Source organism: Panthera pardus, unplaced genomic scaffold (genome assembly GCF_024362965.1).
Source record: "Panthera pardus isolate Hobbes unplaced genomic scaffold, ASM2436296v1 HiC_scaffold_20, whole genome shotgun sequence".
NCBI classification, from domain to species: Eukaryota; Metazoa; Chordata; class Mammalia; order Carnivora; family Felidae; genus Panthera; species Panthera pardus.
This window is the reverse complement of record NW_026526766.1, coordinates 88,227,899-88,249,167: the sequence shown is the minus strand read 5'-3', so window position 1 is coordinate 88,249,167 and position 21,269 is coordinate 88,227,899. Positions and strand designations below refer to the sequence as shown.

Below are 21,269 nucleotides of genomic sequence, written 5' to 3'. Positions count from 1 at the left end.
GGGGCGCCCAGGTGGTTCTGTCGGTTAAGCGTCCGACTTCAGCTCAGGTCATGATCTCACGGTTTGTGGGTTCGAGCCCCGCGTTGGGCTCTGTGCACACAGCTCAGAGCCTGGAGCCTGCTTTGGATGCTCTGTCTCTCTCTCTCTCTCTCTCTCTCTCTGCCCCTCACACCCTGTCTCTCTCTCAAAAATAAATAAATATTTTTTTTAATTTTAAAAGAAAAGAAAAAACACATCAGGTTAACCCACTTGCCTGCTCAGAATACTTCTGGCAGCTTCCCTTTACACCAAGAATAAAATCCAAACTCATCTTCCCTGGGCCCTGACTGTCTCTGACCCCCCCACCCCCCCTGCCCTCCTCCCATCCCGCTCCCTTACTCCAGTGCGGCCAGACGTGCTGGTCTCCTCTGAGTTCTACACCCACCACACTGGTGGCCCTGCCGAGCCCGGTGTGCTTTGGGTGCTCCCTGCGTGGAATTCTCTTCCCTTCAGTCTTTGTGTGACCGGCTGCTTCTCCTCATTCAGACCTCAGTTCAAATATCACCTCCTCAGAGAAGTCTTCCCTGACCACCTTATCTGGAATAATGCTCTGTCGCCTTTTTATCACTCGATTCCTTGTCTCATTTCTGGTCACTGCATATCCTCGTTTGTTTACTGCAGACTTCCTCCCCTAGAATGTGAGTACTCCCAGAACCAGAACCAAGGACTTGAGGTTTTGTTCACTGTGTATCAGTGCTTGGAACTGAGGCCCCTCCCAAGGTTAGCCGTCGCCTAGAGATAGTGCCCCAAGGGTGTGCCTTTTAAATGTAAACCGACCAATCCAGAGCCCAACCTCTCAATCACCTCCTTTCCAGGGCTCACTCTGGGCCACTACCCACCTGCCCTATACCCCAGGATCAGGTACCAGACGAGTAGGGACAGGCTCTATGTCCCCAGAGCCCGCTGAAAATATTCAAACCACCCCCCCCCCAAGCCTGCCTGTCCTGCCACACCCATCCCTTTCCCTGGAAGCTGGAGTAAAGGCTCCTTCCCACATCTTCTCCTTGCTTCCTCTGCCTCCTGATCCACCCCTGTGGACTGTGCCCTGCCTCCGGGTTCCGGGGAATTGTGAGAATAGCAAGCTTCTTCCTTCGTGACAGTCGCTTCCTTGTTTGCGTGTCTTGCTGTGCCCGATTAAAACCAATCCTGCGCGCCCCTAGAATAGCATGCAAAAAATATTTGCTGTGGAAGCGAATAAACGTATCCAGCAAGCACTGGCTGTTACCAGCACCGCAGTGCGTGGCAGGGGCTACGGAGCCAGCTGCGCGGCTGCCCAGCCATCGAGGTGCTCAGTCGGGAGTTCAGGGGGAAGCGGGGCTGGGATTTGAGCCCAGAAAAGAAGCGTTGGACACTTGTGCCAGTTGCGCCGAGGGCACAGGTGAAGTGAAAGTGAAGCCACCAACAAGGACATCTTGAAGAATGTGACAGCAGAGGCAGCAGGGACTCTGGCCTGGAGCCCACTGGCCACCCCCGGGGCTTCACCCTGTGTTCTATTGCAACGGGAAAAGCAACCGCAGAAACTTTCTGGTCAGAGATGCGCACAAAGATTTCTGCACAAGGATGCTCATCGAAGTATCACTTCTCCTGAAAACGTCAGAAACAGCCTCAATGTCTGCAGCGGTTTCCTTTTTTTTTTTTTTTTTAATTTATTAATTTATTTTGAGAGGGAGGGAGAGAGAGACAGCATGAGTGGGGGCGGGGGGACAGAGAGAGAGGGAGAGAATCCCAAGCAGCCTCCGCAGAACCCGTCGCGGGGCTCGAACTCACGAAACCGAGAGACAGCATGACCTGAGCTGAAACTAAGGGTCGGAAGCCTAACCGACTGAGCCACCCTGGCACCCCTCCGTGGCGCTAAGCTCCTCCACGAATTTTTGGATGCTTCTTCTGCCCCCTTGTATCTGGGCAGGCTTGAGACTGCTCAGACTGACAGCGTATGTCGTCAGTGCCTCTGTGTCCCTCTGGGGATGGGTCGGAATAGACCCTGCAGCTGCCAAGGGTTCTCTTGGAGCCCTTGTCTTTGAAGCCCTGAGCCCACGTGCAAGAAGTGTGACTTCCCCAAGGCAGCCACGCTGCAGGAAGCAGTCAGAAGGGGTGTTAACTGTCCGCCATCCATAACTTTCGCCACTTTCCACAGACACGCATCCCAGCAAGCCAGCTCTGAGGCGGGAAGGCAGCTGCAACTTCAGGACATCTGTTCCCGTTTCAAGATATCCAAGGACAGTGGACATAGCAAAGGGTAGGAGTAGAGTGCGTGGACAGCTGTCTCAGATGCCCTCTGCAGGATGCCCAAAGGAGCCACAACCCTTCTCACCCAGCAAAGGCATCCCTGTATTAACAACAGCTTCCGTTTATTTGTTTATTTTTTAAATTTTTTAATATTTCTTTTTGAGAGAGAGAGAAAGGGACAGAGGACCTGGAGCGGGCTCCAGGCTGACAGCACAGAGCCCGACGCGGGGCTCAAACTCACAAACCGTGAGATCATGACCTGAGCCGAAGTCAGAGACCCAACCGACTGAGCCACCCAGGCGCTCCAACTTCCGTTTATTGAGCCCTTACTCTGTGCCGGGTACCAAGCCTCACTCATTTACCTGCATCATCCCACTGAATCCTCACGACATCCTTTTCCATTTGAGGAAACTGAGACACAGAGACACTAATTGACTTGCCCTAGGTCACACAGCTAGTGAAGGGAGGAGCAGGGTTTCAAACCCAGGCTGGGTGGCCTCTATCTAGAGCCCTCTACTCCTGGAGTTCCTGAACCACGCAACAAGATGAGAAAAAGACAGAAAGGGCATCTTGATTGCAAAGAAAGAAGTAAAACTGTCTTTATTCGTAGACAACACGATCGTGTAAACAGTAGTCCTAAGGAATCTACAAAAAAGCGTAAAATGAGTAAGCGGGTTTTGCAAGGTTGAAGGACACGAGGTCCATATACAGTGCTGGTCTACACTGCATCCCTGTGGGATAAGCAGAAAGCCCTTTGGACCGACTCCATGGGTTGCCTGGGAAGCGGTTGGCCTACTGGTCCTCATGAGCATGGTTTCTAGGGTCAGCCGCCCTGGTGAAACGTGCTCTGCCAGTCGTGGCTGGGTGATATGGGCAAACGACTTCTCATAGCTCAGTTTTCTCCTGCATCAAATGAATATTAATAGAGCATCACGGAGGGGAAAAAAAAGAACATCAGCTTCGTGGGAGGATTCCCAGAATAAATGCATTTAGATCCCTAAGGCCAGAAATTTCTGTGGCTGTGTTTGCAGGCTTTGCGGGGAGGACGGGGTGTGCACTCTGTGGAAAGGGGCCTGAGGCGCCTCCTGGAAATGCCAGCACATTTCATTCAGTACAAGGTCAGCAGCAGGCGTAGCAAATGTGCTTTAGTCTGCAATTACAGCCTGCTGCCACCAGGTGGGTTCTGGAGCCGGGGCTGTGGACCCTGGGATCTATCTGAAGCAGGGACTTCACAGAAGGGAATTAATTGTCCATAGGGAGTGATATCGATTTTTGATCGAAGGCACCACTGACTTCTCTGAGGTCTGACTTCCCACGCTCCTTCTTTGGGAAGCCAACATTACTCTCTGGGAGGCATGGCATATGGGTCAGGAGGGTGTTTAACTGCATCAGCATCCACAGGAAAGGGGATTCAGCTTTTTTTCGTGAAAACGAGGCCTCTGGGGCCTACAGCGGGAGGAGGGTAATACCGGGGGCCACTGAAAGGATCAGAAGTTTGGTGGTGAGGTTTCAAAGGAGAGGCGAGGTTGGTGACAGGGGGAGAGGAGTACCAAGGGTGACTTTCCCCATTTAGCCAAGGGGAGGACACCCCAGATGGGATGTACGTCCCTACCCATGCCCCCATCTACCAGGATACAAGACCAGTCCCCCAGAGTATGGGAGTCTTTCGGAGTACCCGAAACTCCAAATGGGGATGGCCTGAAGATAAAAGTGTGAATTCAAGGGGCGCCTGGGTGGCTCAGTCGGTTAAGCGTCTGACTTCAGCTCAGGTCATGATCTCACGATCATGGGGTTCGAGCCCCGCGTCGGGCTCTGTGCTGACAGCTCAGAGCCTGGAGCCTGCTTTGGATTCTGCGTCTCCCTCTCTCTCTGCACCTCCCCCATTCACACTCTGTCTCCCAAAAATAAGTAAACGCTAAAAAAAAAAATTTTTTTTTTTAAAGTGTGAATTCAGGGGCGCCTGGGTGGTTCAGTTGGTTGAGTGTCCAACTTGATTTCAGCTCAGGTCATGATCTCATGGTTCATGGGTTGGGGCCCCGCATTGGGGCTCCACGCTGACAGTGTGGAACCTGCTTGGAATTCTCTCTCTCCTGCTCTGTCTGCCCTTCTGTTCTCTCTCTCTCTCTCAAAAGTAAATAAAAACATTTTAAAAAGGGGTGAATTCAAGTGCCTTCAGGTATGTGTGTGTGTGCCCATGTACACATGCATGGCTTTATGAGGATGCACAGAAGTATCCCTGTGGGATGCCAGTGGCTTGGAAGCATGACCCTTGGCTTGCACGAGCTGCATTACAGGTGTGAACTCACACTCCCCAGTGTGCACACGTCCTCCTGGCCGGGAGGTGCTGGAGAGGAGAACCAGGGCCTGGCCCTGCACTATGGCCTTCCTGCCCTTTCGTCTTCCTCAGGGAGGGTCTGGGAATGGGTGCCCAAAGCTTTCGGAAATTCTAGGCACTGGGAGGGCACTTGGTGGCCATCTGGGTCCACCCGCACTGGCTGTTTGAATTCTTTCAACTTGTTCACAAAATGGGGGGGAAAAAGTGAGTAAAGATTTTGGGCAAGTAACAAAGTGGGACACCAATATCTGAGAGTCAGCGCTGGGAACCACAAAGAATATGCTCGGCCCCGTCGGAGGTTCCCGGTTGCTTTGAATTGTGGCCTTCTCTTTAGGAGCTGACACCCCGGTTGTGACAGAATTTTCCTTGGGGAGGGCACAATGGTGACTTTCAAAAGCAGTGAAATAACCCTTCTTCCCACCCCCTCTCCAGTTGCTAGGCCCCTTCCATATTTCCTTTTCCTGCGGACAAACGTGTCGACCCCTTCAGATGCTAAGTGATAAATGTTCCAAGTAATTTTTATTTTAGAATACAAGAGAGGTACAAATGTATTTACAGTTGTACATATACAATCAAATAATATATATCACAGTTTCGTAAATATCCTTTTAGATAAATATTTACAAAGTTAAAGTGACCATTTTCTGGAAGTAGAACACAGTTTCTTGAAAACTCTATACATTTTATACTTTTCATTACTATTATAGTTTCTTTAGTTTACAAAACGCCCTAGGGAATTCTGGTAAAGGACTGCAAGGTGGGACAGGCGACACCAGAGGGCGCCCTCGGCCAGAGTTTGGGGAGACTCGGGAGGAGGCAAGGAGGGTGCGGGTGGAAGGGGCGAACCCCCACCCCGCACCCCCGCCGCCCCCACGCCCCGGGATCCCGCACTGTTTGGAAGTTCTTTGCCGGCGGAGAAGCCAGTCTTGCCCTCCTCCCGCAGGCGTGTGGCCAGAAGGGGAAGGGAATCTTCCTCTTACCAAACATAAATCAGACATGAAGGAGAGGAGGCATGGCTCCAACTCTCCCATTTTACAGATCGGTAAGGTGTAAACCGGGGCCCAAAGAGGAGGAGGGCCTTGCCCGGGTCCTCCGGTGGATTTCCGTTTGCCCTCGCGCTCAGCCTGCCCGGCACACGCACAGTATTGGTGCTTCGGTCCCTCCCCGGGAGCCGGCTTTGGGACTAAGGTGGCCAGAAGGAGAGAAGGGCCCGCCCACGAGGGAGGAGCAGGTTTCAGGTCTCTTCCGGCTGCCCCCGAGCCCCGCCAGCCCCCAACTCGCAAGGTCGTGTCCGTGACTCCCGACCCTGCGGGGGCACCAGTCCCCAGAGGCAGCCGGAGGTGCGGTGCGCGCACCGGCCCGCACCCCCGCCCTCAGGCCCGGGGCGGTCGTCCTCCCCCCACTCCCGAGCTCCCCGTCCCCGCTGAGGCCCCGCCACCCCCGAGGGATGCCAGCCCGGGCGGCCGGCGCGACGGCAGCGGGGAGACTCGGGGGCGAGGCCGGGCGTGGGGACCCCCGGGGAGGAGGAGGAGGAGGAGGAGGAGGAGGAAGAGGAGGAGGAGGAGGCCGATCAGCCGCCCGTCAGTGTCCTCACCTGCGAGACTGAACGAAGACTGTTTGCCTAGGGGGTCACTTCCGGGGCGCACCTACCGCGTGGGGCACCTCTGGCCGGATCGTGAGGGGGGGGGCGGGGTCGAGTCAGGAGTGAGCGCGCAGTCCCGGCCCGCGCCGCGCGGGCGGGAGGCGGGGCGCGCGGGCGCGCGCGCGGCGCTCACAGCACCATGGCCGGCAGGTGGTGCGCGGCCGCGGCGGCGGCGGCCGCGAGCGCGGGCGCGTGCGCGTGCGGCGCGGGCAGCGCGGGCGAGTGCGCCTGCAGCGCGGCGCTGGGCGGCCGGTGGCGCGCGCTCTTCTGGTGGGCGCGCAGGCCGGCCAGCTGCGAGTAGGCGCTCTGGCACACCTGGCACTTGTAGGGGCGCTCGCCCGTGTGCAGGCGCACGTGGTTGCGCAGAGTGGACGACTGGCTGAAGCGGCGGTTGCAGAAGCGGCACACGAAGGGCTTGTCCAGCGTGTGGATGCGCATGTGCGAGCGCAGGTTGCTGCGCGAGTTGAAGCCGCGGTGGCAGATGACACAGCGCATGCGGCCCGCGGTGCCCGCCGCCGAGTCCGCCGGGTGGAAGTCCTCTGGCCGCGCGGGCGGGGCCCCGGGGGGGGGGCGGAGCAGGCGGGGAGAGGGCGGGGGAGGGGGGGGGAGAGAACAGGCTCGTTACGACCCGCGCCGCCGCGGCCCGGCACGCGCGCACCCCCCGCCACGCGCGCCCTCCTCCCGGCCCCGCCTCGGATGGACCCGGCCAGGCGGGTGCGGGGTCCCGAGCAGACCGGTGGGCGGGATGAGAGGGGCGTCAGGGAGCCTGGCTTGGGGTCAGATAGGAGTTGGATCCAGACTGTGCTGAGACCTCGAGGCCTTAGTGACTTGGCCTCCGAAACCTCAACGTTCCCATCTGTAAAACGGGGACCTACTACGACCTCATGGGGTTATGCACAACTTGGCCAGATGATCACAAAAAGCTGCACTTTACCTCCCTTAGCCTGTATATGGGAAGTACGTGGCTCAAAGTAGCCTTCTATAAATGACTGTCTTCCATAAAAGGCCCCCCCAAATACCATTTATTCATCCCACAGATATTTCCTGGGTGCCTGTTATGTACCAGGGAACTGCGCCTCATTTTTCTCAGTGCTGAGATGGAAGTAATAACAGCATCAGCCCCAGAAGCTGCTGTAAGGATCAGAGAAATTAGTGTTTGTAACACATTAGCCGGAGCGCAGGGTCTCAGCTTTGTCCTCTCAAATTAAAGACGACCAAATTTCGCGAGGGCTTTATGAGGACCCAAGTGGGATGATAACCTGTAAAGGGTTTAGCTCGATAAACTTGGCATGAAATAGGTCTTGTGCAAGTGGTCTCTATCGTGATGACCAGTGTCCCCCCACAACCCACGGAGGCAAGGCACGCTCTGCCCCACCTTCAATCAACATGTTTATACCAAGCACCTGCCCCAGGCCCTGCACCGGGGACAGAGGGGCACGTACATTGCCAGAGCTGGAAGGCAGTTTAAAGATCATCTCGCCCAACATCTTGCCTTCACAGATGGAGAAACTAAGGCAAGATGGTAAAGCAGAGCTGCTCCCGCTGCTGGGCCCCTTGCTCCTTCCGCTACACCCTCTGCCTCTCTGGTGTCTCCCCACGGAACCTGCCCCCAGATCATTTATTTTGTCCAGGAAACACACTGCCGTTCATGCGGGGACTGCGGTGGGCAGCTCCAGGGGCATCGGCCTGCTTGGGCCAATAGTCTCCTGTGCTCAATACTGCTGGAGGTGGAACCAGGATCCCTGCAGGCCAGGAGCCGCCCTGCCACAAAGACATGCGCGCACACACACACACACACACACACACACACACACGCTCACTCTCTCATTCTGGGTTCATCGTGGCCTCATGGAGACTACTTACCATGCTTGTTCTTTTTCTGCTCCTCCTCTAGTCCGGGCACACCAGGGATCCCCAGGAACGTGTTGTGTGAGTTTCCATACCACACCAGCAGCTCCTGGTCAGGAGGGATCATCTACAGGGAAGAGAGCAGGATGGGGTTAGGGAGACAGCGGTCCCAGGTGTGAGACTCAGGGTGTCTGCACATCCCCCCTCCCCGCTCCCCCTGCCCCGGAGCCAGGAGGCAGCTGTCCTCTGCCTGCCATGGAGATGTGGATCCAGTGTCAGCCCCGAGAAAGCCACCGTAGGCGTCCCCAGCGAGCTGCACAAACATAGACGTCCGGGGGATGCTCCGTCTGGCCCTCCGCTTCCCTCTCCCAGCCCAGGCCTTCTCGCCATCCCTGTCCTGGCTCCGCTGCGGGGAACACAGCTGCCACCCAGCCGCGTAAGAGCTCCCGAACTGGCAGCAACAGAACGAAGCCTTGTAGCAAGCAGAAGTTCCGGAAGAAGGTAGGCCAGAAAACTTTTCGTTTCTTACTGAGGGGAACCAGAGTCAGCCAGCCCTCAGGTCTGCAGGGCTGAGGCAGGCGTGCCCCAGGAGCGTGGGCTGCGGGGCACCCTAGGGGACTTGGTTGCATCTTGTCTGAAAATGTTCTGGCAACACCTCTCATCCAAAGCGCCCTCAAGGCAGCACCACATCACACGTGCTTCTGTCCCTGTCACTGTCTCTGCGGGACTCCTTGCACACGGCAAATGCTAGAAAAGAAGCATTCCGATTGAGAAACACCCTCACCTCAGGAAATACTGGGGCACATGGACCTAAAATCCATTTCTGTGGGAGAGAACTTCACAAATGATGACAGGGCCACTCCCCGGGGCGGGGGTGGGGGGGGCGGGGACCTGCCCCAGGGAAGGGGTGAAGGCCCTGGACAGTTCAGGGAGGCTGTGGAAGGCCTGACGTGGCACTAACCATAAACCCCACACTCCGGAGGAAAGGGGGGACATCCCAAGGGGCCCGCCAGGCCTTTGGCGACAGCCAGTTAGCCCCTCCCAATCGGGGAATCTTCAGGCCCCGGCAACTAAGACAGATGAGAGCGATGGGGCGCCTGGCTTTCTCGGTCAGTGGAGCACGCCACTCTTGATCTCGGGGTTGTGAGTTCGAGTCCCACGTTGGGTGTAGAGATTACTTAACAATAAAATCTTAAAAGGGGTGCCTGGGTGACTCAGTCGGTTGGGTGAGTGTCCAACTCTTGATTTTAGTCGTGGCATCAGGCTGTGCATCGGGCTATGTGCTCAGGGTGGAGCCTGCTTGGGATCCTTTCTCTCTCTCCCTCTGTCCCTCTCCCCTGCTCGTGCTCTCCCAAATAAAAAAAATAATAAAATAAAATAAAATCTTAGAGAGAGCGAGAGAGAGACAAAGGAAAGAGGAGATGGGCCCCACCCTCCCAAGCCTGCACCCCCCGAGCTGACTTTGGCATTCAGCCCGTGGGTCACTCTCTGACCTTCCCAGAGAAAGCTGGACACCCCCAGGCAGCAAGTGGTTTGTTCGCCTCACGGGTCGTCTACCATCTGAACGGAGTTGCAGCACCAAAGGTCAGACGGAAACCATCTGGGGGTATCTGGAATCACGCAAGGATAGGAGCCCCCTCCCTCGGGCTCCCTGGTTGCAGAGAAGGCCCCGCCCCTTCCGTGGGGCTCTGGCCTGCAGACCCCCACCACAGGCGGAACCCTTCTGGCCACCACCGCTTCCTTCCCCCGGTCAGAGCTAGGACAACCCTCAGACCAGCCAGCTCTGCTCGATCTGAAAGGAGAGGAGTGGGAGAGGGCAAGTGTGTGAGGGGCCTCGTCACTGCGTCCTCCTGAGACTCAGCCCGGGGTCCCCGGGTCCCTTCCCAACAGCTCCCCCTCCCCGCCCCCACCCATGGGGCATCACGTCGAGCCCTCAGGGTCAGTGAGTGACCAGAAACCAAGCAGAGGATGCCAGGGTTTGAATATGGAAAGTGCAGCCCCCGAACCCCAGGAAAATTAGGTGGTGCCTCAAAGAAAGCAGGCAGACTAGAACTTGGCACCACAGGGACAGTCCTCAAGGTCATTCGCAGTCATGGCCGCTGTCCCAGAAGTCTGTGGGACAGCGGTGGAGGCCCTGCTGGAAAGGGGTCAGAGAAGACAGAGGTTTTGTGAGTCCCCCTAGAAAAGAGGAGGTTGGAACCAGAACAACTGAAGATCAGTTCATTGTGACGAAGGCTGCTCTCTGAGGGAAGGTGTGGATGGGCCCTCCGCCATCTGGTCCCTGTGTGACCCTAGGCCAGCCCTTGGCCTCTCTAAGCTTGTCTCCTCAAATGAGGGGGTGGGGGAACATGAGCCCTGAGGTCCCCCAACTCTAACACTCTGATCGCAAGTCATCTCCGACACCGTCCTGACTCCTAGCTTCCGTTTCCAGAATCATGGTTCCAAAGCAACAGGCTCCCCGTCAGACTGTCCCAACAGGAGACACTCCCGCAGAGGGTTCTGACTCAGGACCTGAAGTCACGCTGTCAGGGGCCACCTGAGCTCCCTAGCTGCCGAGCCTGTGACCTCGGGCAGCTTGCCTTCCGTCGCCGGGCCTCAGTTTCCTCGACTGTAAAACAGGGACAGCACCATTGCTCTGGTCTCACGGGGTCAGGGCTCCGCGGAGCCCCGCACATAAACCTTGGCGAGGTGGACGGACACAGGAGCGCTTGTTATAATTTTCCCCAAGCCCACCAGCCTCTCAGGAAGCTGGCAGCGCTCCGTGGAGCATCAGGTCCCCCAGTGGTCCCCACAGAGCCTGCAGTGTGGCTCCGGCCGCTGGCACAGTGAAAGCCCAGGATGACTGGTGGCTTTGCCTTCGGTGACCCGACAAGAGCACAGGCTGGGGCCGCGTGTGCCAAGCACGGGAGCCCGAGATCGGGCCACTGCTTCCGGCTTGGCTGGGGCAGGGGCACCCCCAGGGAGGGCAGTGATGTGCATGGGAAGTTCAGCAAGCCCCCGGCGGATGTTGCCCTGATCTTCGCCTCTACCTCCAGACTCTCAGTGTAGGAATCAAGTATCTAAGTCAACACCAGCCTTCTCCTTGTAATAGACAATAGCGATCGTTATTAAATCTAAAACGAACGCGACAACAACAATGGTGAGGAACCAGAAGCCAAGAACATCTGGGACTGCACAGATTCTGAGTATTATTATTCAAAATGGTTGTTTGGAGGGGCACCTGGGCGACTCAGTCGGTTGAGCATCGGGCTTTGGCTCAGGTCATGATCTCACAGTCTGTGGGTTCGAGCCCCGTGTCGGGTTCTGAGCTGACAGCTCGGAGTCTGGAGCCTGCTTCGGATTCTGTGTCTGCCTCTCTCTCTGCCCCTCCCTGGCCTGTATTCTGTCTCTCAAAAATAAATAAACATTTAAAAATTATTTAAAAAGTGGTTGTTTGGAATATTATTTAAAAAAAATTTTTTTGAAGTTTATTTATTTACTTTGAGAGTGAGCACAAGGAGGGGAGGAGCAGGGAGGAGAGACAGAAGCCCAAGCAGGCTCCACGCCATCAGCACACAGCCCCACGCGGGGCTTGAACTCACGAACCGTGAGCTCACAACCTGAGCCGAGATCAGGAGTCAGACAACCGACGGAGCCGACCAGGAGCCCCAGGAATATTATTTTTTAAATAAGAGCTTCAATATCGACTTTTGATATAGAGTGACGCGTGTATTTACCGACACATTTTTTAAACGTCTGAAAATTAATTTTACTAGTTAATTTCAGAAACTGAAACCACGATGCAGACGCATTGACCAAAACGTGTCAACACATAAGGGGGGGTATATAACGACAAGTAACTCTCCCTCCCATCCTGGATGCCCAGCCACCGTCACCAGTTTTCTACGCTTCTTTCCACAGAAGGGTTTGTCATTTTGAGACGATTAAAACATGCTGACTTAAGGTTCGTGAGGAGCAGAGTGAATTCTGCTTTCTAGAAGAGATAGCGGATTTTTAGAAAAGCAATGAACAAATATTACTTTCAAGCTATATACATACACACACACACACACACACACACACACACACATATATATACATATACATACATACATAAAAAAAAGAAAATCTCTGAAGAAGAATCTACTGGAATTGGGAACGACACTGCTCGCCAGATCTGGAGAAGCCACCAGCACTGGGGAAGGTCAGAAGTGGAGCCTCTAGGATCTTTCCCGAGCTCTGGGAAGCCAGCGGCAGCCCCTGACCTGGACATCTGGTCCCCGCTTGCTCACTGGTACCCCTCATGCAATAACCTCAGAGACGGAGACAAGGAGACCCTCAGACCAGACCCGTAGCCTCCTCCCTGAGATCCTGGCACCATTGTCCACAGACTCCCAGGGTCCCGGCAGCTGACCGCCTGAGAGCAAAGAACAGCCACGGTGCCCGTCAGGCCTTCCAGATCCTTCCGTGGTGTCTTATGACCAACACTCTGGCGTGGCCCTGGCGGGACTCTCCACTGGAGCCCGGAGAACCAGAATCAGCTATTTATTCACTTTTCTGGACATTAGGCGCTGGCTCAGGACACACAATAAAGCAAATAATTCCCAAAGAAACCGAGTCGCGTACCATAAAATCTACGTTGCCAAGACTTGGGGGGAATATCGGGGCCTGAGTCTTTCCTTGACAAATTACATAATCGCTCCACTCATGCTCTTAATTTTTATTTTATTTTATTTTAGAGAGAGAGTGCGCAAGTAGAGGAGAGGGGCAGAGAGAAAAAGAATCTTAAGCAGGCTCCGCGCTTAGTGCAGAGCCTGACACGGGGCTCAATTCCATGACCCTGGGACCGTGACCTGAGCCCAAATCAAGAGCGGGACGCTCAACCGACTGAGCCACCCAGGCGCCCCTCTCAACTTGTGCTTCGTAACCTTCCCTGTCAGCCCAGAAGTTTTGTTCTGCCCCATTTCTGAATTTTTATTATAAGTGGAAACCGACCGGTTTGGGGTTGTTTTCCTAATAAAAATTTATGTCGCACTATTGAACATGCTCCCAGGAGGCTCTGAGGCCCTCCCTCCCTTTCCCCGGGCGGCGCAAAAGCCCTCATCTAGAAGGATCTCCGTGTCATCTGGACGAATATCAATTTCCATCGTGCCACAGATGTCCTGACACACCAATTAATAGAGTTCCAACAAATACATATTGGCCAGGGAGGCCCCATGACATGGTGACCAACAGCTTTGCCCTGGGCGGGGGGGGGGGGGGGGGGTCAGACAGGCCTAGATTCAAATCACAGCTCACCAACCTCCTGCGATCTCCTTGAACTTTAGTTTTATGATCATTAAAACAGGGACAGTGAGCGGCGCCTGGGTGGCTCAGTCAGTGGATCATCCATCTGACTCTTGGTTTCGGTTCAGGTCACGATCTTACAGTTTCGTGGGTTCGAGCCCCGCGTCCGACTCTGCGCTGGCAGTCCGGAGCCTGCTTGGGATTCTCTGTCTCCCTCTCTGTCTGCCCCGCCCCTGCTTGTACTGTCACTGTCTCTCTCAGAATACATAAATAAACCTTAAAAAAAAAAAAAAAAGACGGGGACAGGGGACAGTGATAGTATCTCACAGAGCTGAAAGGTCTCGATTCGTAAAAAGTTGCTCAGACCTTAGATCCAGGCCCCCATCACCTGCGGCAAGACTTACTTGTTCAACACTGAGTGGTCACTTGCTACGTGCTCGGCGCTTTCTAGAAATGTCATTTGAGGCACCTGACGTTCCAGTAAATGCTTCTGTGGCCAAATCGACGAGGAGAATGGCCCAGGAATAGCAGCCAGATGCCAAACCCGCCTGGGGGTTCTCCACCGACTGGCTGGCCTTGAAACCCCAGCTCCATTTGGAAGGCTATTATTTTGCATTTGTGGGGATTTCGAGGGCAGCCGCCGTGTATGCTGTTTATTGCAGAAAGATGTTCCTTCCCGTTTTGGGGGGCAAGTAATGGGTTCCCGTTACGGAAAATAAACAGCAGCTCTGAGTTGACAGAAAGATTAAGACAATGGATCATGGCCAAGGCCCAGCTCCTCGGCCGACTCACACACACACGCACAGAACAAATGGCCCACGGTATTCCAGAAGCTTCGGGGAGTGGCCCAGGGGAGCAGCAATTTCTTCTGGTGGAGCCTAGAAGGGCCAGGGAGCGCTGGCCTCCGCCCTGAGGCACGGTGGGTGGTCACCCCCGTCCAGACCTGCGGTGTGCAGGTCCCATAAGTGGAATCTCACGTTGCCACACAATGGTTTGAGAAGACTGCCATCACGAGGAAGGTGTCCAGCTTCATTTATTAAAAGTAAAATGAGGGGCGTCTGGGTGGCTCAGTGGGTCGAGCGTCCGACTTCGGCTCAGGTCATGATCTCCCGGTTCGTGAGTTCGAGCCCCGCGTCGGGCTCTGTACTGACAGCTCGGAGCCTGGCACCTGCTTCAGATTCTGTGTCTCCCTCTTTTTCTTTGCCCCTCCCCTGCTTCTGCACTCATGTGCTCTCTCGCTCTCAAAAATAAACATTTTTTTTTAAAGTTTAAATGAAAGTAAAGTGACATTTTGTGTTTCCTTGTCCCTCACCCAAACAGTCCCCTCTGTAGGCTTGCCAACCCTGGGTAAGCATTAACAGCAAATCAGCTGGTGTTTAGCTCACGGTATCATATGTGATACGATTTCCTTCCCCTTATCCTTTTCTCTCACCTTAAATCCTGATGAAATGCAGGGTTTTATTTTTTTTAATCTTATAAATTCAGATTCCTCCCTGGAGATACCCTTCAGCCACTGTGCCCTCTGACTCGGAATTTCTGTAGAAATTTCTATTGATGTTTCCTGACTCTGGTGAGCCTTGGGCTGGGATGCCCACACCGGGAGATGAGACTGAGAGGCCCCCGAGTCTGTCCCAGCCGGGAGTCCTTTGGCCCGAATCGTGTGAACGTTCCTATTTTCTCTCATGCGCACGCGCGTGTGCACCTGTGCTCGTGTTATGTGTGTGCACGCGAGGAACACGAAGGGTGTGCGTCCCCGGTCTCTTCTGTAGCGGGATGGCCGGGACTCGGTGCGCAAGGAGGAGGACGTGCGAGTGAGGCTGGGAGGGTGGGAGGGGTGAAGATGCAGGGGTGCTCTCTGCTGGCAGTGAGGCTCAGCCACACCCGAGGCCAATTTGAGGCCAGCCGGTGGCGGGGGGAGGGGGTCCTTGTTCCCACAGAGTGGTGGCCCAGCCACATGGTCACAGCGGCCACCTCTGTCCTGGGCCTTAGGCCACCTTCAGCCCTACCTTCACGCAGCCCCATGCTGCTCCCCCTCACTTGAACCCCAGTCCAGAAACTGCACCTTGCTTCACCCTCCTGGTCCCCCTCCACTTCCTGGCCCCCCCCCACCAGGGCCCACCCTTCAGCTGGGACCCACTCCCCGGCCACACCAGTACCCAGGCAAAGACCATCCTGCTGTCATCTCTGGGAGATTTCCTGGAGCCTGGTGACGGAGGGACAACTGGACCCCGGTTCCAGAAGCTGCTAGGCCCCAGTGCCCCTCAGGCCTTAGAAAGACTTGGGGCTCTGAATCCCGGGGAGAAAATGGGCTACAGGGAAATCATTCTCCTTCAGACTCCTCCAAAACTCAACCAAGCCCAGCCCCACCCTAAGGGACACTGCCCCCTTCCACTAGCGGAGTGGAAGAATGAGGTCCAAACAAGTGTGGGGGGAACATCCCCCTGCTGTCCCCCCCACCACACACACACACACACAGCCCTTACCACCAATCTGCCATGGGGAAGGAAGACAGCTTGTTCCACTCCGGGGCCAGATGGTAAGCAAATTTCCTACCAAAGGACACTGTCCAAGGAGGGTCCCGACAGCATGGCCATCATGGCGGCCACCAGTTGGCTTGCTTTGCGCCGTGAGCCCCTCCCCATACACCGTCAGCTTTTCTGCCTCTGCCCAAGCGTTTCCCTATTGGGAACACCTCCTTTTCCCATCCTCCCGAACCTTCCCGTGACCTGGGCCTGGCTTAGCTACCCCCAACCACGGGATGTGATATTTACGTGTCTGCTCTCTCTCCCTTTCTCTCGCCTCCAAGAAGTTCCACTCCACACGGGCATTCGCACTAACATTGCCCCCGCAAGGCTCGGTAAGAGCTCCTGAGTCGTCTGCCACCAAGTGAGACCCAGCTTCCTCCTCGTGGAATCCTCCCTCGTGGATTAAATGCACAGGGATTATAAACGAGGATGCAGACACAGAGCCTAGGAGAAGCCTTACACAGCAAGGGATCAATACGTGATAGCTGAGACCAGAGTCGTGATCCACATGTCATGAGCATCCCACGCGAGCAGGACAAGGAGCTAAAATGCCGCAGACACAGTGCCCTCCCTCCCATCCAGATGTTTTCCCCAGGCTGCCTTCCCGCGTCTTGCTCTCTGTATCTCTTGGCTTCTGGACCCCAGGACACCCTAAGCAGCTATCCAAGGACCTCACCGCTGAGGTGCCCGTGACATCCACAAGGGCATCGAGTCAAAAGTTCTGTCCTTTCTGATCCACAGCAGGAAACCTGCCACGAAGTTCGAGCTCCCAGGGACCGCGATGCGTGGGCCCCGGTCGTACAGCCTGAGCAGGGCCAGCGGGGCCCGAAGGCAACACCCTTCCCTCCCCTGCGGGTCCCGGGACCGACGCGGCTGCCTGCACACCTTCTCCCGGCCGCCCCACGCTTCCTTACACAACAGGACACACGCTCACCTCAATGGCCTTGTAGAAGATGCTGGTGCCAATCTGGACGACCTCCAGGTTCTGCTCCTGCTCGTTACGCGCACACTTGATATAGGTCATCCAGCTCCGGTGGTCCTCCTGGCTGGCATCGATGAAATAGCGCACCGTGCCGTCCTCGTTGAACACCTGCCCGCAGGGAAACGAGGGACGGAGTGAGGCAGGCTGTGTCGCAGGCGCCACCTGTGGCCGGGTGGCCGGGCCCAGGCCCGGCAGATCCACACACACACACACACACACTCTCGCCCCGTGCTCGCAACAGCCCCAGGAAGGGGAAGCAGCTCTCATCTCAGTCTTCCAGCTGAGAAAAGGGAGGCTCGGAGCAGCGCAGTGACTTTCCGGAGGCCAGGCAGCTAGAAGTGACCAACAGGGAATCGGTCTTCCGGGCCCCACGGCCCCTGCTGCCATGGGCTCCCCATCTCCAGAAGAGAAGGGTCTCCAGGGATCACTGACTGGACAAAGTGGTATCCAGCTAACCCCCTGGGGATGCAGAGGTGCTCCTCAAAGCAGCTCAGAGGAGCCAGGACCTCAGAGGGGGGGACACGGGAGCCTGGAGAGGGAAGACTGGCTCACGGTGACACCCTGGCCTGGCCTAACCCCCCTTGTGGGACCTACCAAGAATAGTCAGAGACCAAGCTGGACCCCAGCTTGCTAACCTAGCAACAAATGGGACCGGTAACTACTGGCCCAGGCCTCCAGGGAGGGAGGAGGTGAGGTCAGGAGAGGCGTCTGGACCATCGCCCTGTTCCCTTCCTCCTGCTCCTGTGACCGGAAGCAAGATGTGTCATATTGGGCTCCTCCAGGGACGGTGAGGTGGGGGCTGGGGGGTGGATCCATGGAGGGAGGGGGAATGAGATCAGGGAGAGGGTGCTCCGAACCCCCAAACTCCCGGCAGCTGCTGCGGCCAGAGCCCCAGGAAGCGGAATTGTTTGGGGGAGTGGCTTTGTCCTCCCTGGCGGAGGAGAGAAGGGTCAGAGGGCCTGGGATGAATGGAAGCTTCTCTGGGCTTCAGTTTCCTTCTGTAAAATGGGAATAATAATTCATTGGGCTGCCGAGATAGTCTGGTGGAATGTGGGCCCCTGACCTGGAAAGCTGACTCAACACCAGTTTGTCCCCGATCATTTCCAGTTGTCATCGTTCTGCCTGGGCCGAGAAGCCCATTCCTAGGAAGAACCCACAGCTCCTGTGGTTCTCCATGCTGGCCACCCTCACACCCAGGCCGGGTGGCTCTGAGGGGTTTTCCTTGCAGCTTCCTCCGGGTTCCCTTCCCAGCAGTCGGCAAAACCCTGGGCAAGCATCGGCCTCTCCTGCTCTCTCTCAGTGCCCTCCACTGCGAGTTGGGGCCAACAACAGTCCCAAGGGTGGGCCGGGGGGGACGAGGGTCAGATTTTCCAAACAATGGCCTTCCCGCGAGCGGTTTGGGGAGGCTCCTTCAGGCATCCAGGTGCAGGATCGGGCTTCAGGGAGCGCTGGGGCGCCAGGGACCAAGCGGAGTCTGCCTGACTCCAGGATCCCGCCCGAGCCCCTCTCCCCCGGCTGGAACCCACCTCCCACATGAGGTTGTTGTTCTTGCAGATGTCCACATGCTCTGGGGCGATGACGCGGCCGGTGAAGGGGCCCATCTCGGTGCCGGCCTTGATCCACGTCTTGGAGAAGATGCCGAGGCCCTCGCCGGGGATGGAACTCTGCGCGATGATCACCTCCGCCGGCAGCACCAGGCTGGACAGCTTCTGCACCTCTGTGACCGCCGCCGGGGCAGGGGGACCCGGTCAGAGCCTGAGGCAGGGGATGGCCGGCTCTTCCCCACCAGGGACCCAGGCCCGTCCTGCCTGGCCCGACCGACCCCAGGCCCGCCCTGGAATGACTCTGCAGAAGTCACTGGGGTGTGTGTGCGCGAGGAGGAGTGGAGGGCGCAGGGTGGAGTCTCCTCCCTTTGCAACCGGGGGACCCTCCGTACCTTCCAAAGCAAGAGATGCTTTGGGGCTCATTTCTAGGGACGCTTTTCTTTCCTTCTTTCTCTTTCTTTCTTTCTTTCTTTCTTTCTTTCTTTCTTTCTTTCTTGTCTCTCCACTAATTCTCAAAGCATCCACAACCTCCCTGCTCTCCACCCTGGAAGAGTTCAAGAACTACCGTGCCCGTCGTAGCGCGCGGGTTTACAAATGGGTAAACTGAGGCCAGCTCCCAGGAGGAGGCGGTGGCCAAGACGAGACCGCCCTTCGGCCCCGGCACTCAGCGCTCCCTGCGCCTCCCCGCACGGAATCTAGGGCGGCGTGGAAGGACCCCGGAGGCGGCCAGGGGCTCTCACGCTTTTCGGGGTGCGGAAGGCCCCGCACCTCGGGGCGGACTGGCGACAGCGCTGGAAAGAGACCGCAGGCTGCGGGAGGCGGCGGAAGGTGCAAAGAAACTCGGGCTGCGGCGGGCCGCCTCCGGCGCGCTGCGCGTGACCCGGGGTCCGCCTGGGTCCCCCTCCGCGCCGGGGATCCGGGGCGCCAGAAAGGGCGGCGCCCGGATCCAGGCGAGCCCTGAAGTCGCCCCTCTGGGCGGGAAAGAGCCGGGAGGCCCCCAGCCCCCCCGGGGAGGGGTCCCCCCCGGCCGGGCCCGGCAGCCGGAGTGGGGGCGGCCAGGCGCACAGGGGCGTTTTCCATGTCTTACAAGGTTCCCCTCTAAGCTACCTGGGAAAATAGCCGGCGAGCGGGCCGGCTGAAAGGGGGGGTTAAACGGTGTCCATTGCGGCGCGGCCGGCAATTTGTCACGCTGTTAAAGTGATAGCATTCATTCGGCTCCATTCGAAAGAAATTGCTAATTCTAAATTCATTAGCCCGGGAAGAATGCTGTAGCAGTAAATTGTAGCTCAATGCGGAGGGGACTTGTTTAAAAGGGGCCGAGGAATTCCCCTTACAAAGAGGGGGGATTAGGTGGTTGACATAGCGTGAATGGAAGTGGAATTAGTCTGCACGGTAAATTAAGAGAGGAACAGAAATCGTCACGGGGGAAGAGAGGGCGACGCGCAGAGATGCCAGCGTCGGGGAAAGATATTGTTTGCAGGTTGATGAATGAGGAGTAAGACCTTGAGACATCTTAAAGAAAAGAAACTTTTCTCGCTCTCTCGCTCTCTCCCTCGCTCCCTCCGCGGCTTTCTCTCCCGACCCGCCCGCCCCCCGCCCCCTCCCCAGCCCCCCCCCCTCCCCTTTTAAAGTTCTCGGTTTAAGTGGGAACTTTCGCGGGTCAAGCCCAAGTTAACTAAATGAATTTTAAACCCCTTCTTTTTGAGTCAACTGCTATTACACGCCTAGTAAGGCTTTAAATGCCGGGAACCCGCCGGCTCAAAGGGGCGAGGGGCGGGCAGGGGTGGGGGGGGGGAGAGCCTGGGGGCGCCGGGCCCCGCAGCCTCGACGCGGCTGCTTCCCGCCCCGCCCCGCCCGGGCCTCGCCGCTCGCGCCCCGGTTTGGCTTCCGGGAAACTGAGGCCCACGGAGCACCTGCAGCGCCCAGGCTGGCGCGAGCGGCCGCGACGCCCCTGGTCCCGGCCGCGCCCCGGGCGTCGCCAGGCAGGGGAACCCGGGGCCGCCGGGAGGCGGGGACGCGACCGGCCTCGACGGCGCGACTCACCGCCGGAGAAAGACTGCGCCAGGACCTCGGCGGTGAAGGCCGTCTTGGGGCTGGCGTGGTGGCTCTTGTCCTCGAAGAGCTGCTCGCCCAGCACGTTGCGCCAGCGGCCGTACAGGAAGCTGTGCAGGATGTCGGAGGTGATGACCTCGGCCAGCGCCAGCCCCGGCGCCTTCAGCCCGGTCTTGAGCACCAGGGCCTCCGCCGGGAGCACGGAGCCCATCATGGGCGGCCCGGGGCTCGCCGGCGCCGGGGACGGACGGCCGGGCCGACGCGGGGATGCGGCGGGTGAGAGGGGAGCGGAGGAGCGAGAGAGGAGGGCTGTGCTGGAGGAGGAGAAGGAAGAGGAGCAGGGGGAGGACGAGGACGAGGAGGAGGAGGAGGAGGAGGAGGAGGAGGGGGAGGACGCAGGAGGGAGCGGGAGGCGAGGCGGGCTGCGAGGAAAGTGAACGAGGGGGAGCGAGGCGGAGAGGGAGAGGAATCAGCAGAGGTGGCAGAGGCTGCGCGGAGGGCCGGAGAGACGGGGGTGGAGGCGGAGGTGGGTGCGGGGGGTGCGGGGTGGGTGGGAGGCGGGTGGCTGCCGAGAAACGGCGGCGAGGGGCTCTCGGACGCGCGCTCGCCTCTCGCACACCCGGCCCGGACGGTCTTCCCCTTGGCAAAATCTCAGCGCCTTTATAGGAGCCGCAGTGACCCTCCTAATTGGTTATTAATGACCCCCTGACGTCGGACAGACTTGTTGTACCCGGCCGGGCGCGAGGAGCCCTCGCCGCCAGAGCTCAAGGGGCGGGGGCGCGCAGGCCGCTCCGAATTGTCCCTCTTCGCT

General features: G+C 57.4%; 1 protein-coding gene and 1 long non-coding RNA gene across 2 annotated transcripts; both read right to left on the bottom strand.

Annotated features, from left to right (window-relative positions):
• Window positions 1-5,093: 5,093 nt before the first annotated feature.
• LOC128778653 (uncharacterized) lies at window positions 5,094-6,290 on the bottom strand. The gene is made up of 2 exons (XR_008424374.1): window positions 6,195-6,290; window positions 5,094-5,783 (listed from the first exon to the last, which is right to left on the bottom strand). It is a non-coding gene; the product is annotated as an uncharacterized LOC128778653 (long non-coding RNA).
• An 81-nt stretch (window positions 6,291-6,371) lies between these two features.
• On the bottom strand, window positions 6,372-20,989 carry PRDM12 (PR/SET domain 12). The gene is made up of 5 exons (XM_053908435.1): window positions 20,450-20,989; window positions 18,389-18,579; window positions 16,815-16,970; window positions 8,106-8,217; window positions 6,372-6,781 (listed from the first exon to the last, which is right to left on the bottom strand). Exons 1-5 carry the CDS (start codon window positions 20,670-20,672, stop codon window positions 6,372-6,374), a joined length of 1,092 nt encoding a protein of 363 aa, XP_053764410.1. The 5' UTR covers window positions 20,673-20,989.
• Between the last annotated feature and the right edge of the window lie 280 nt (window positions 20,990-21,269).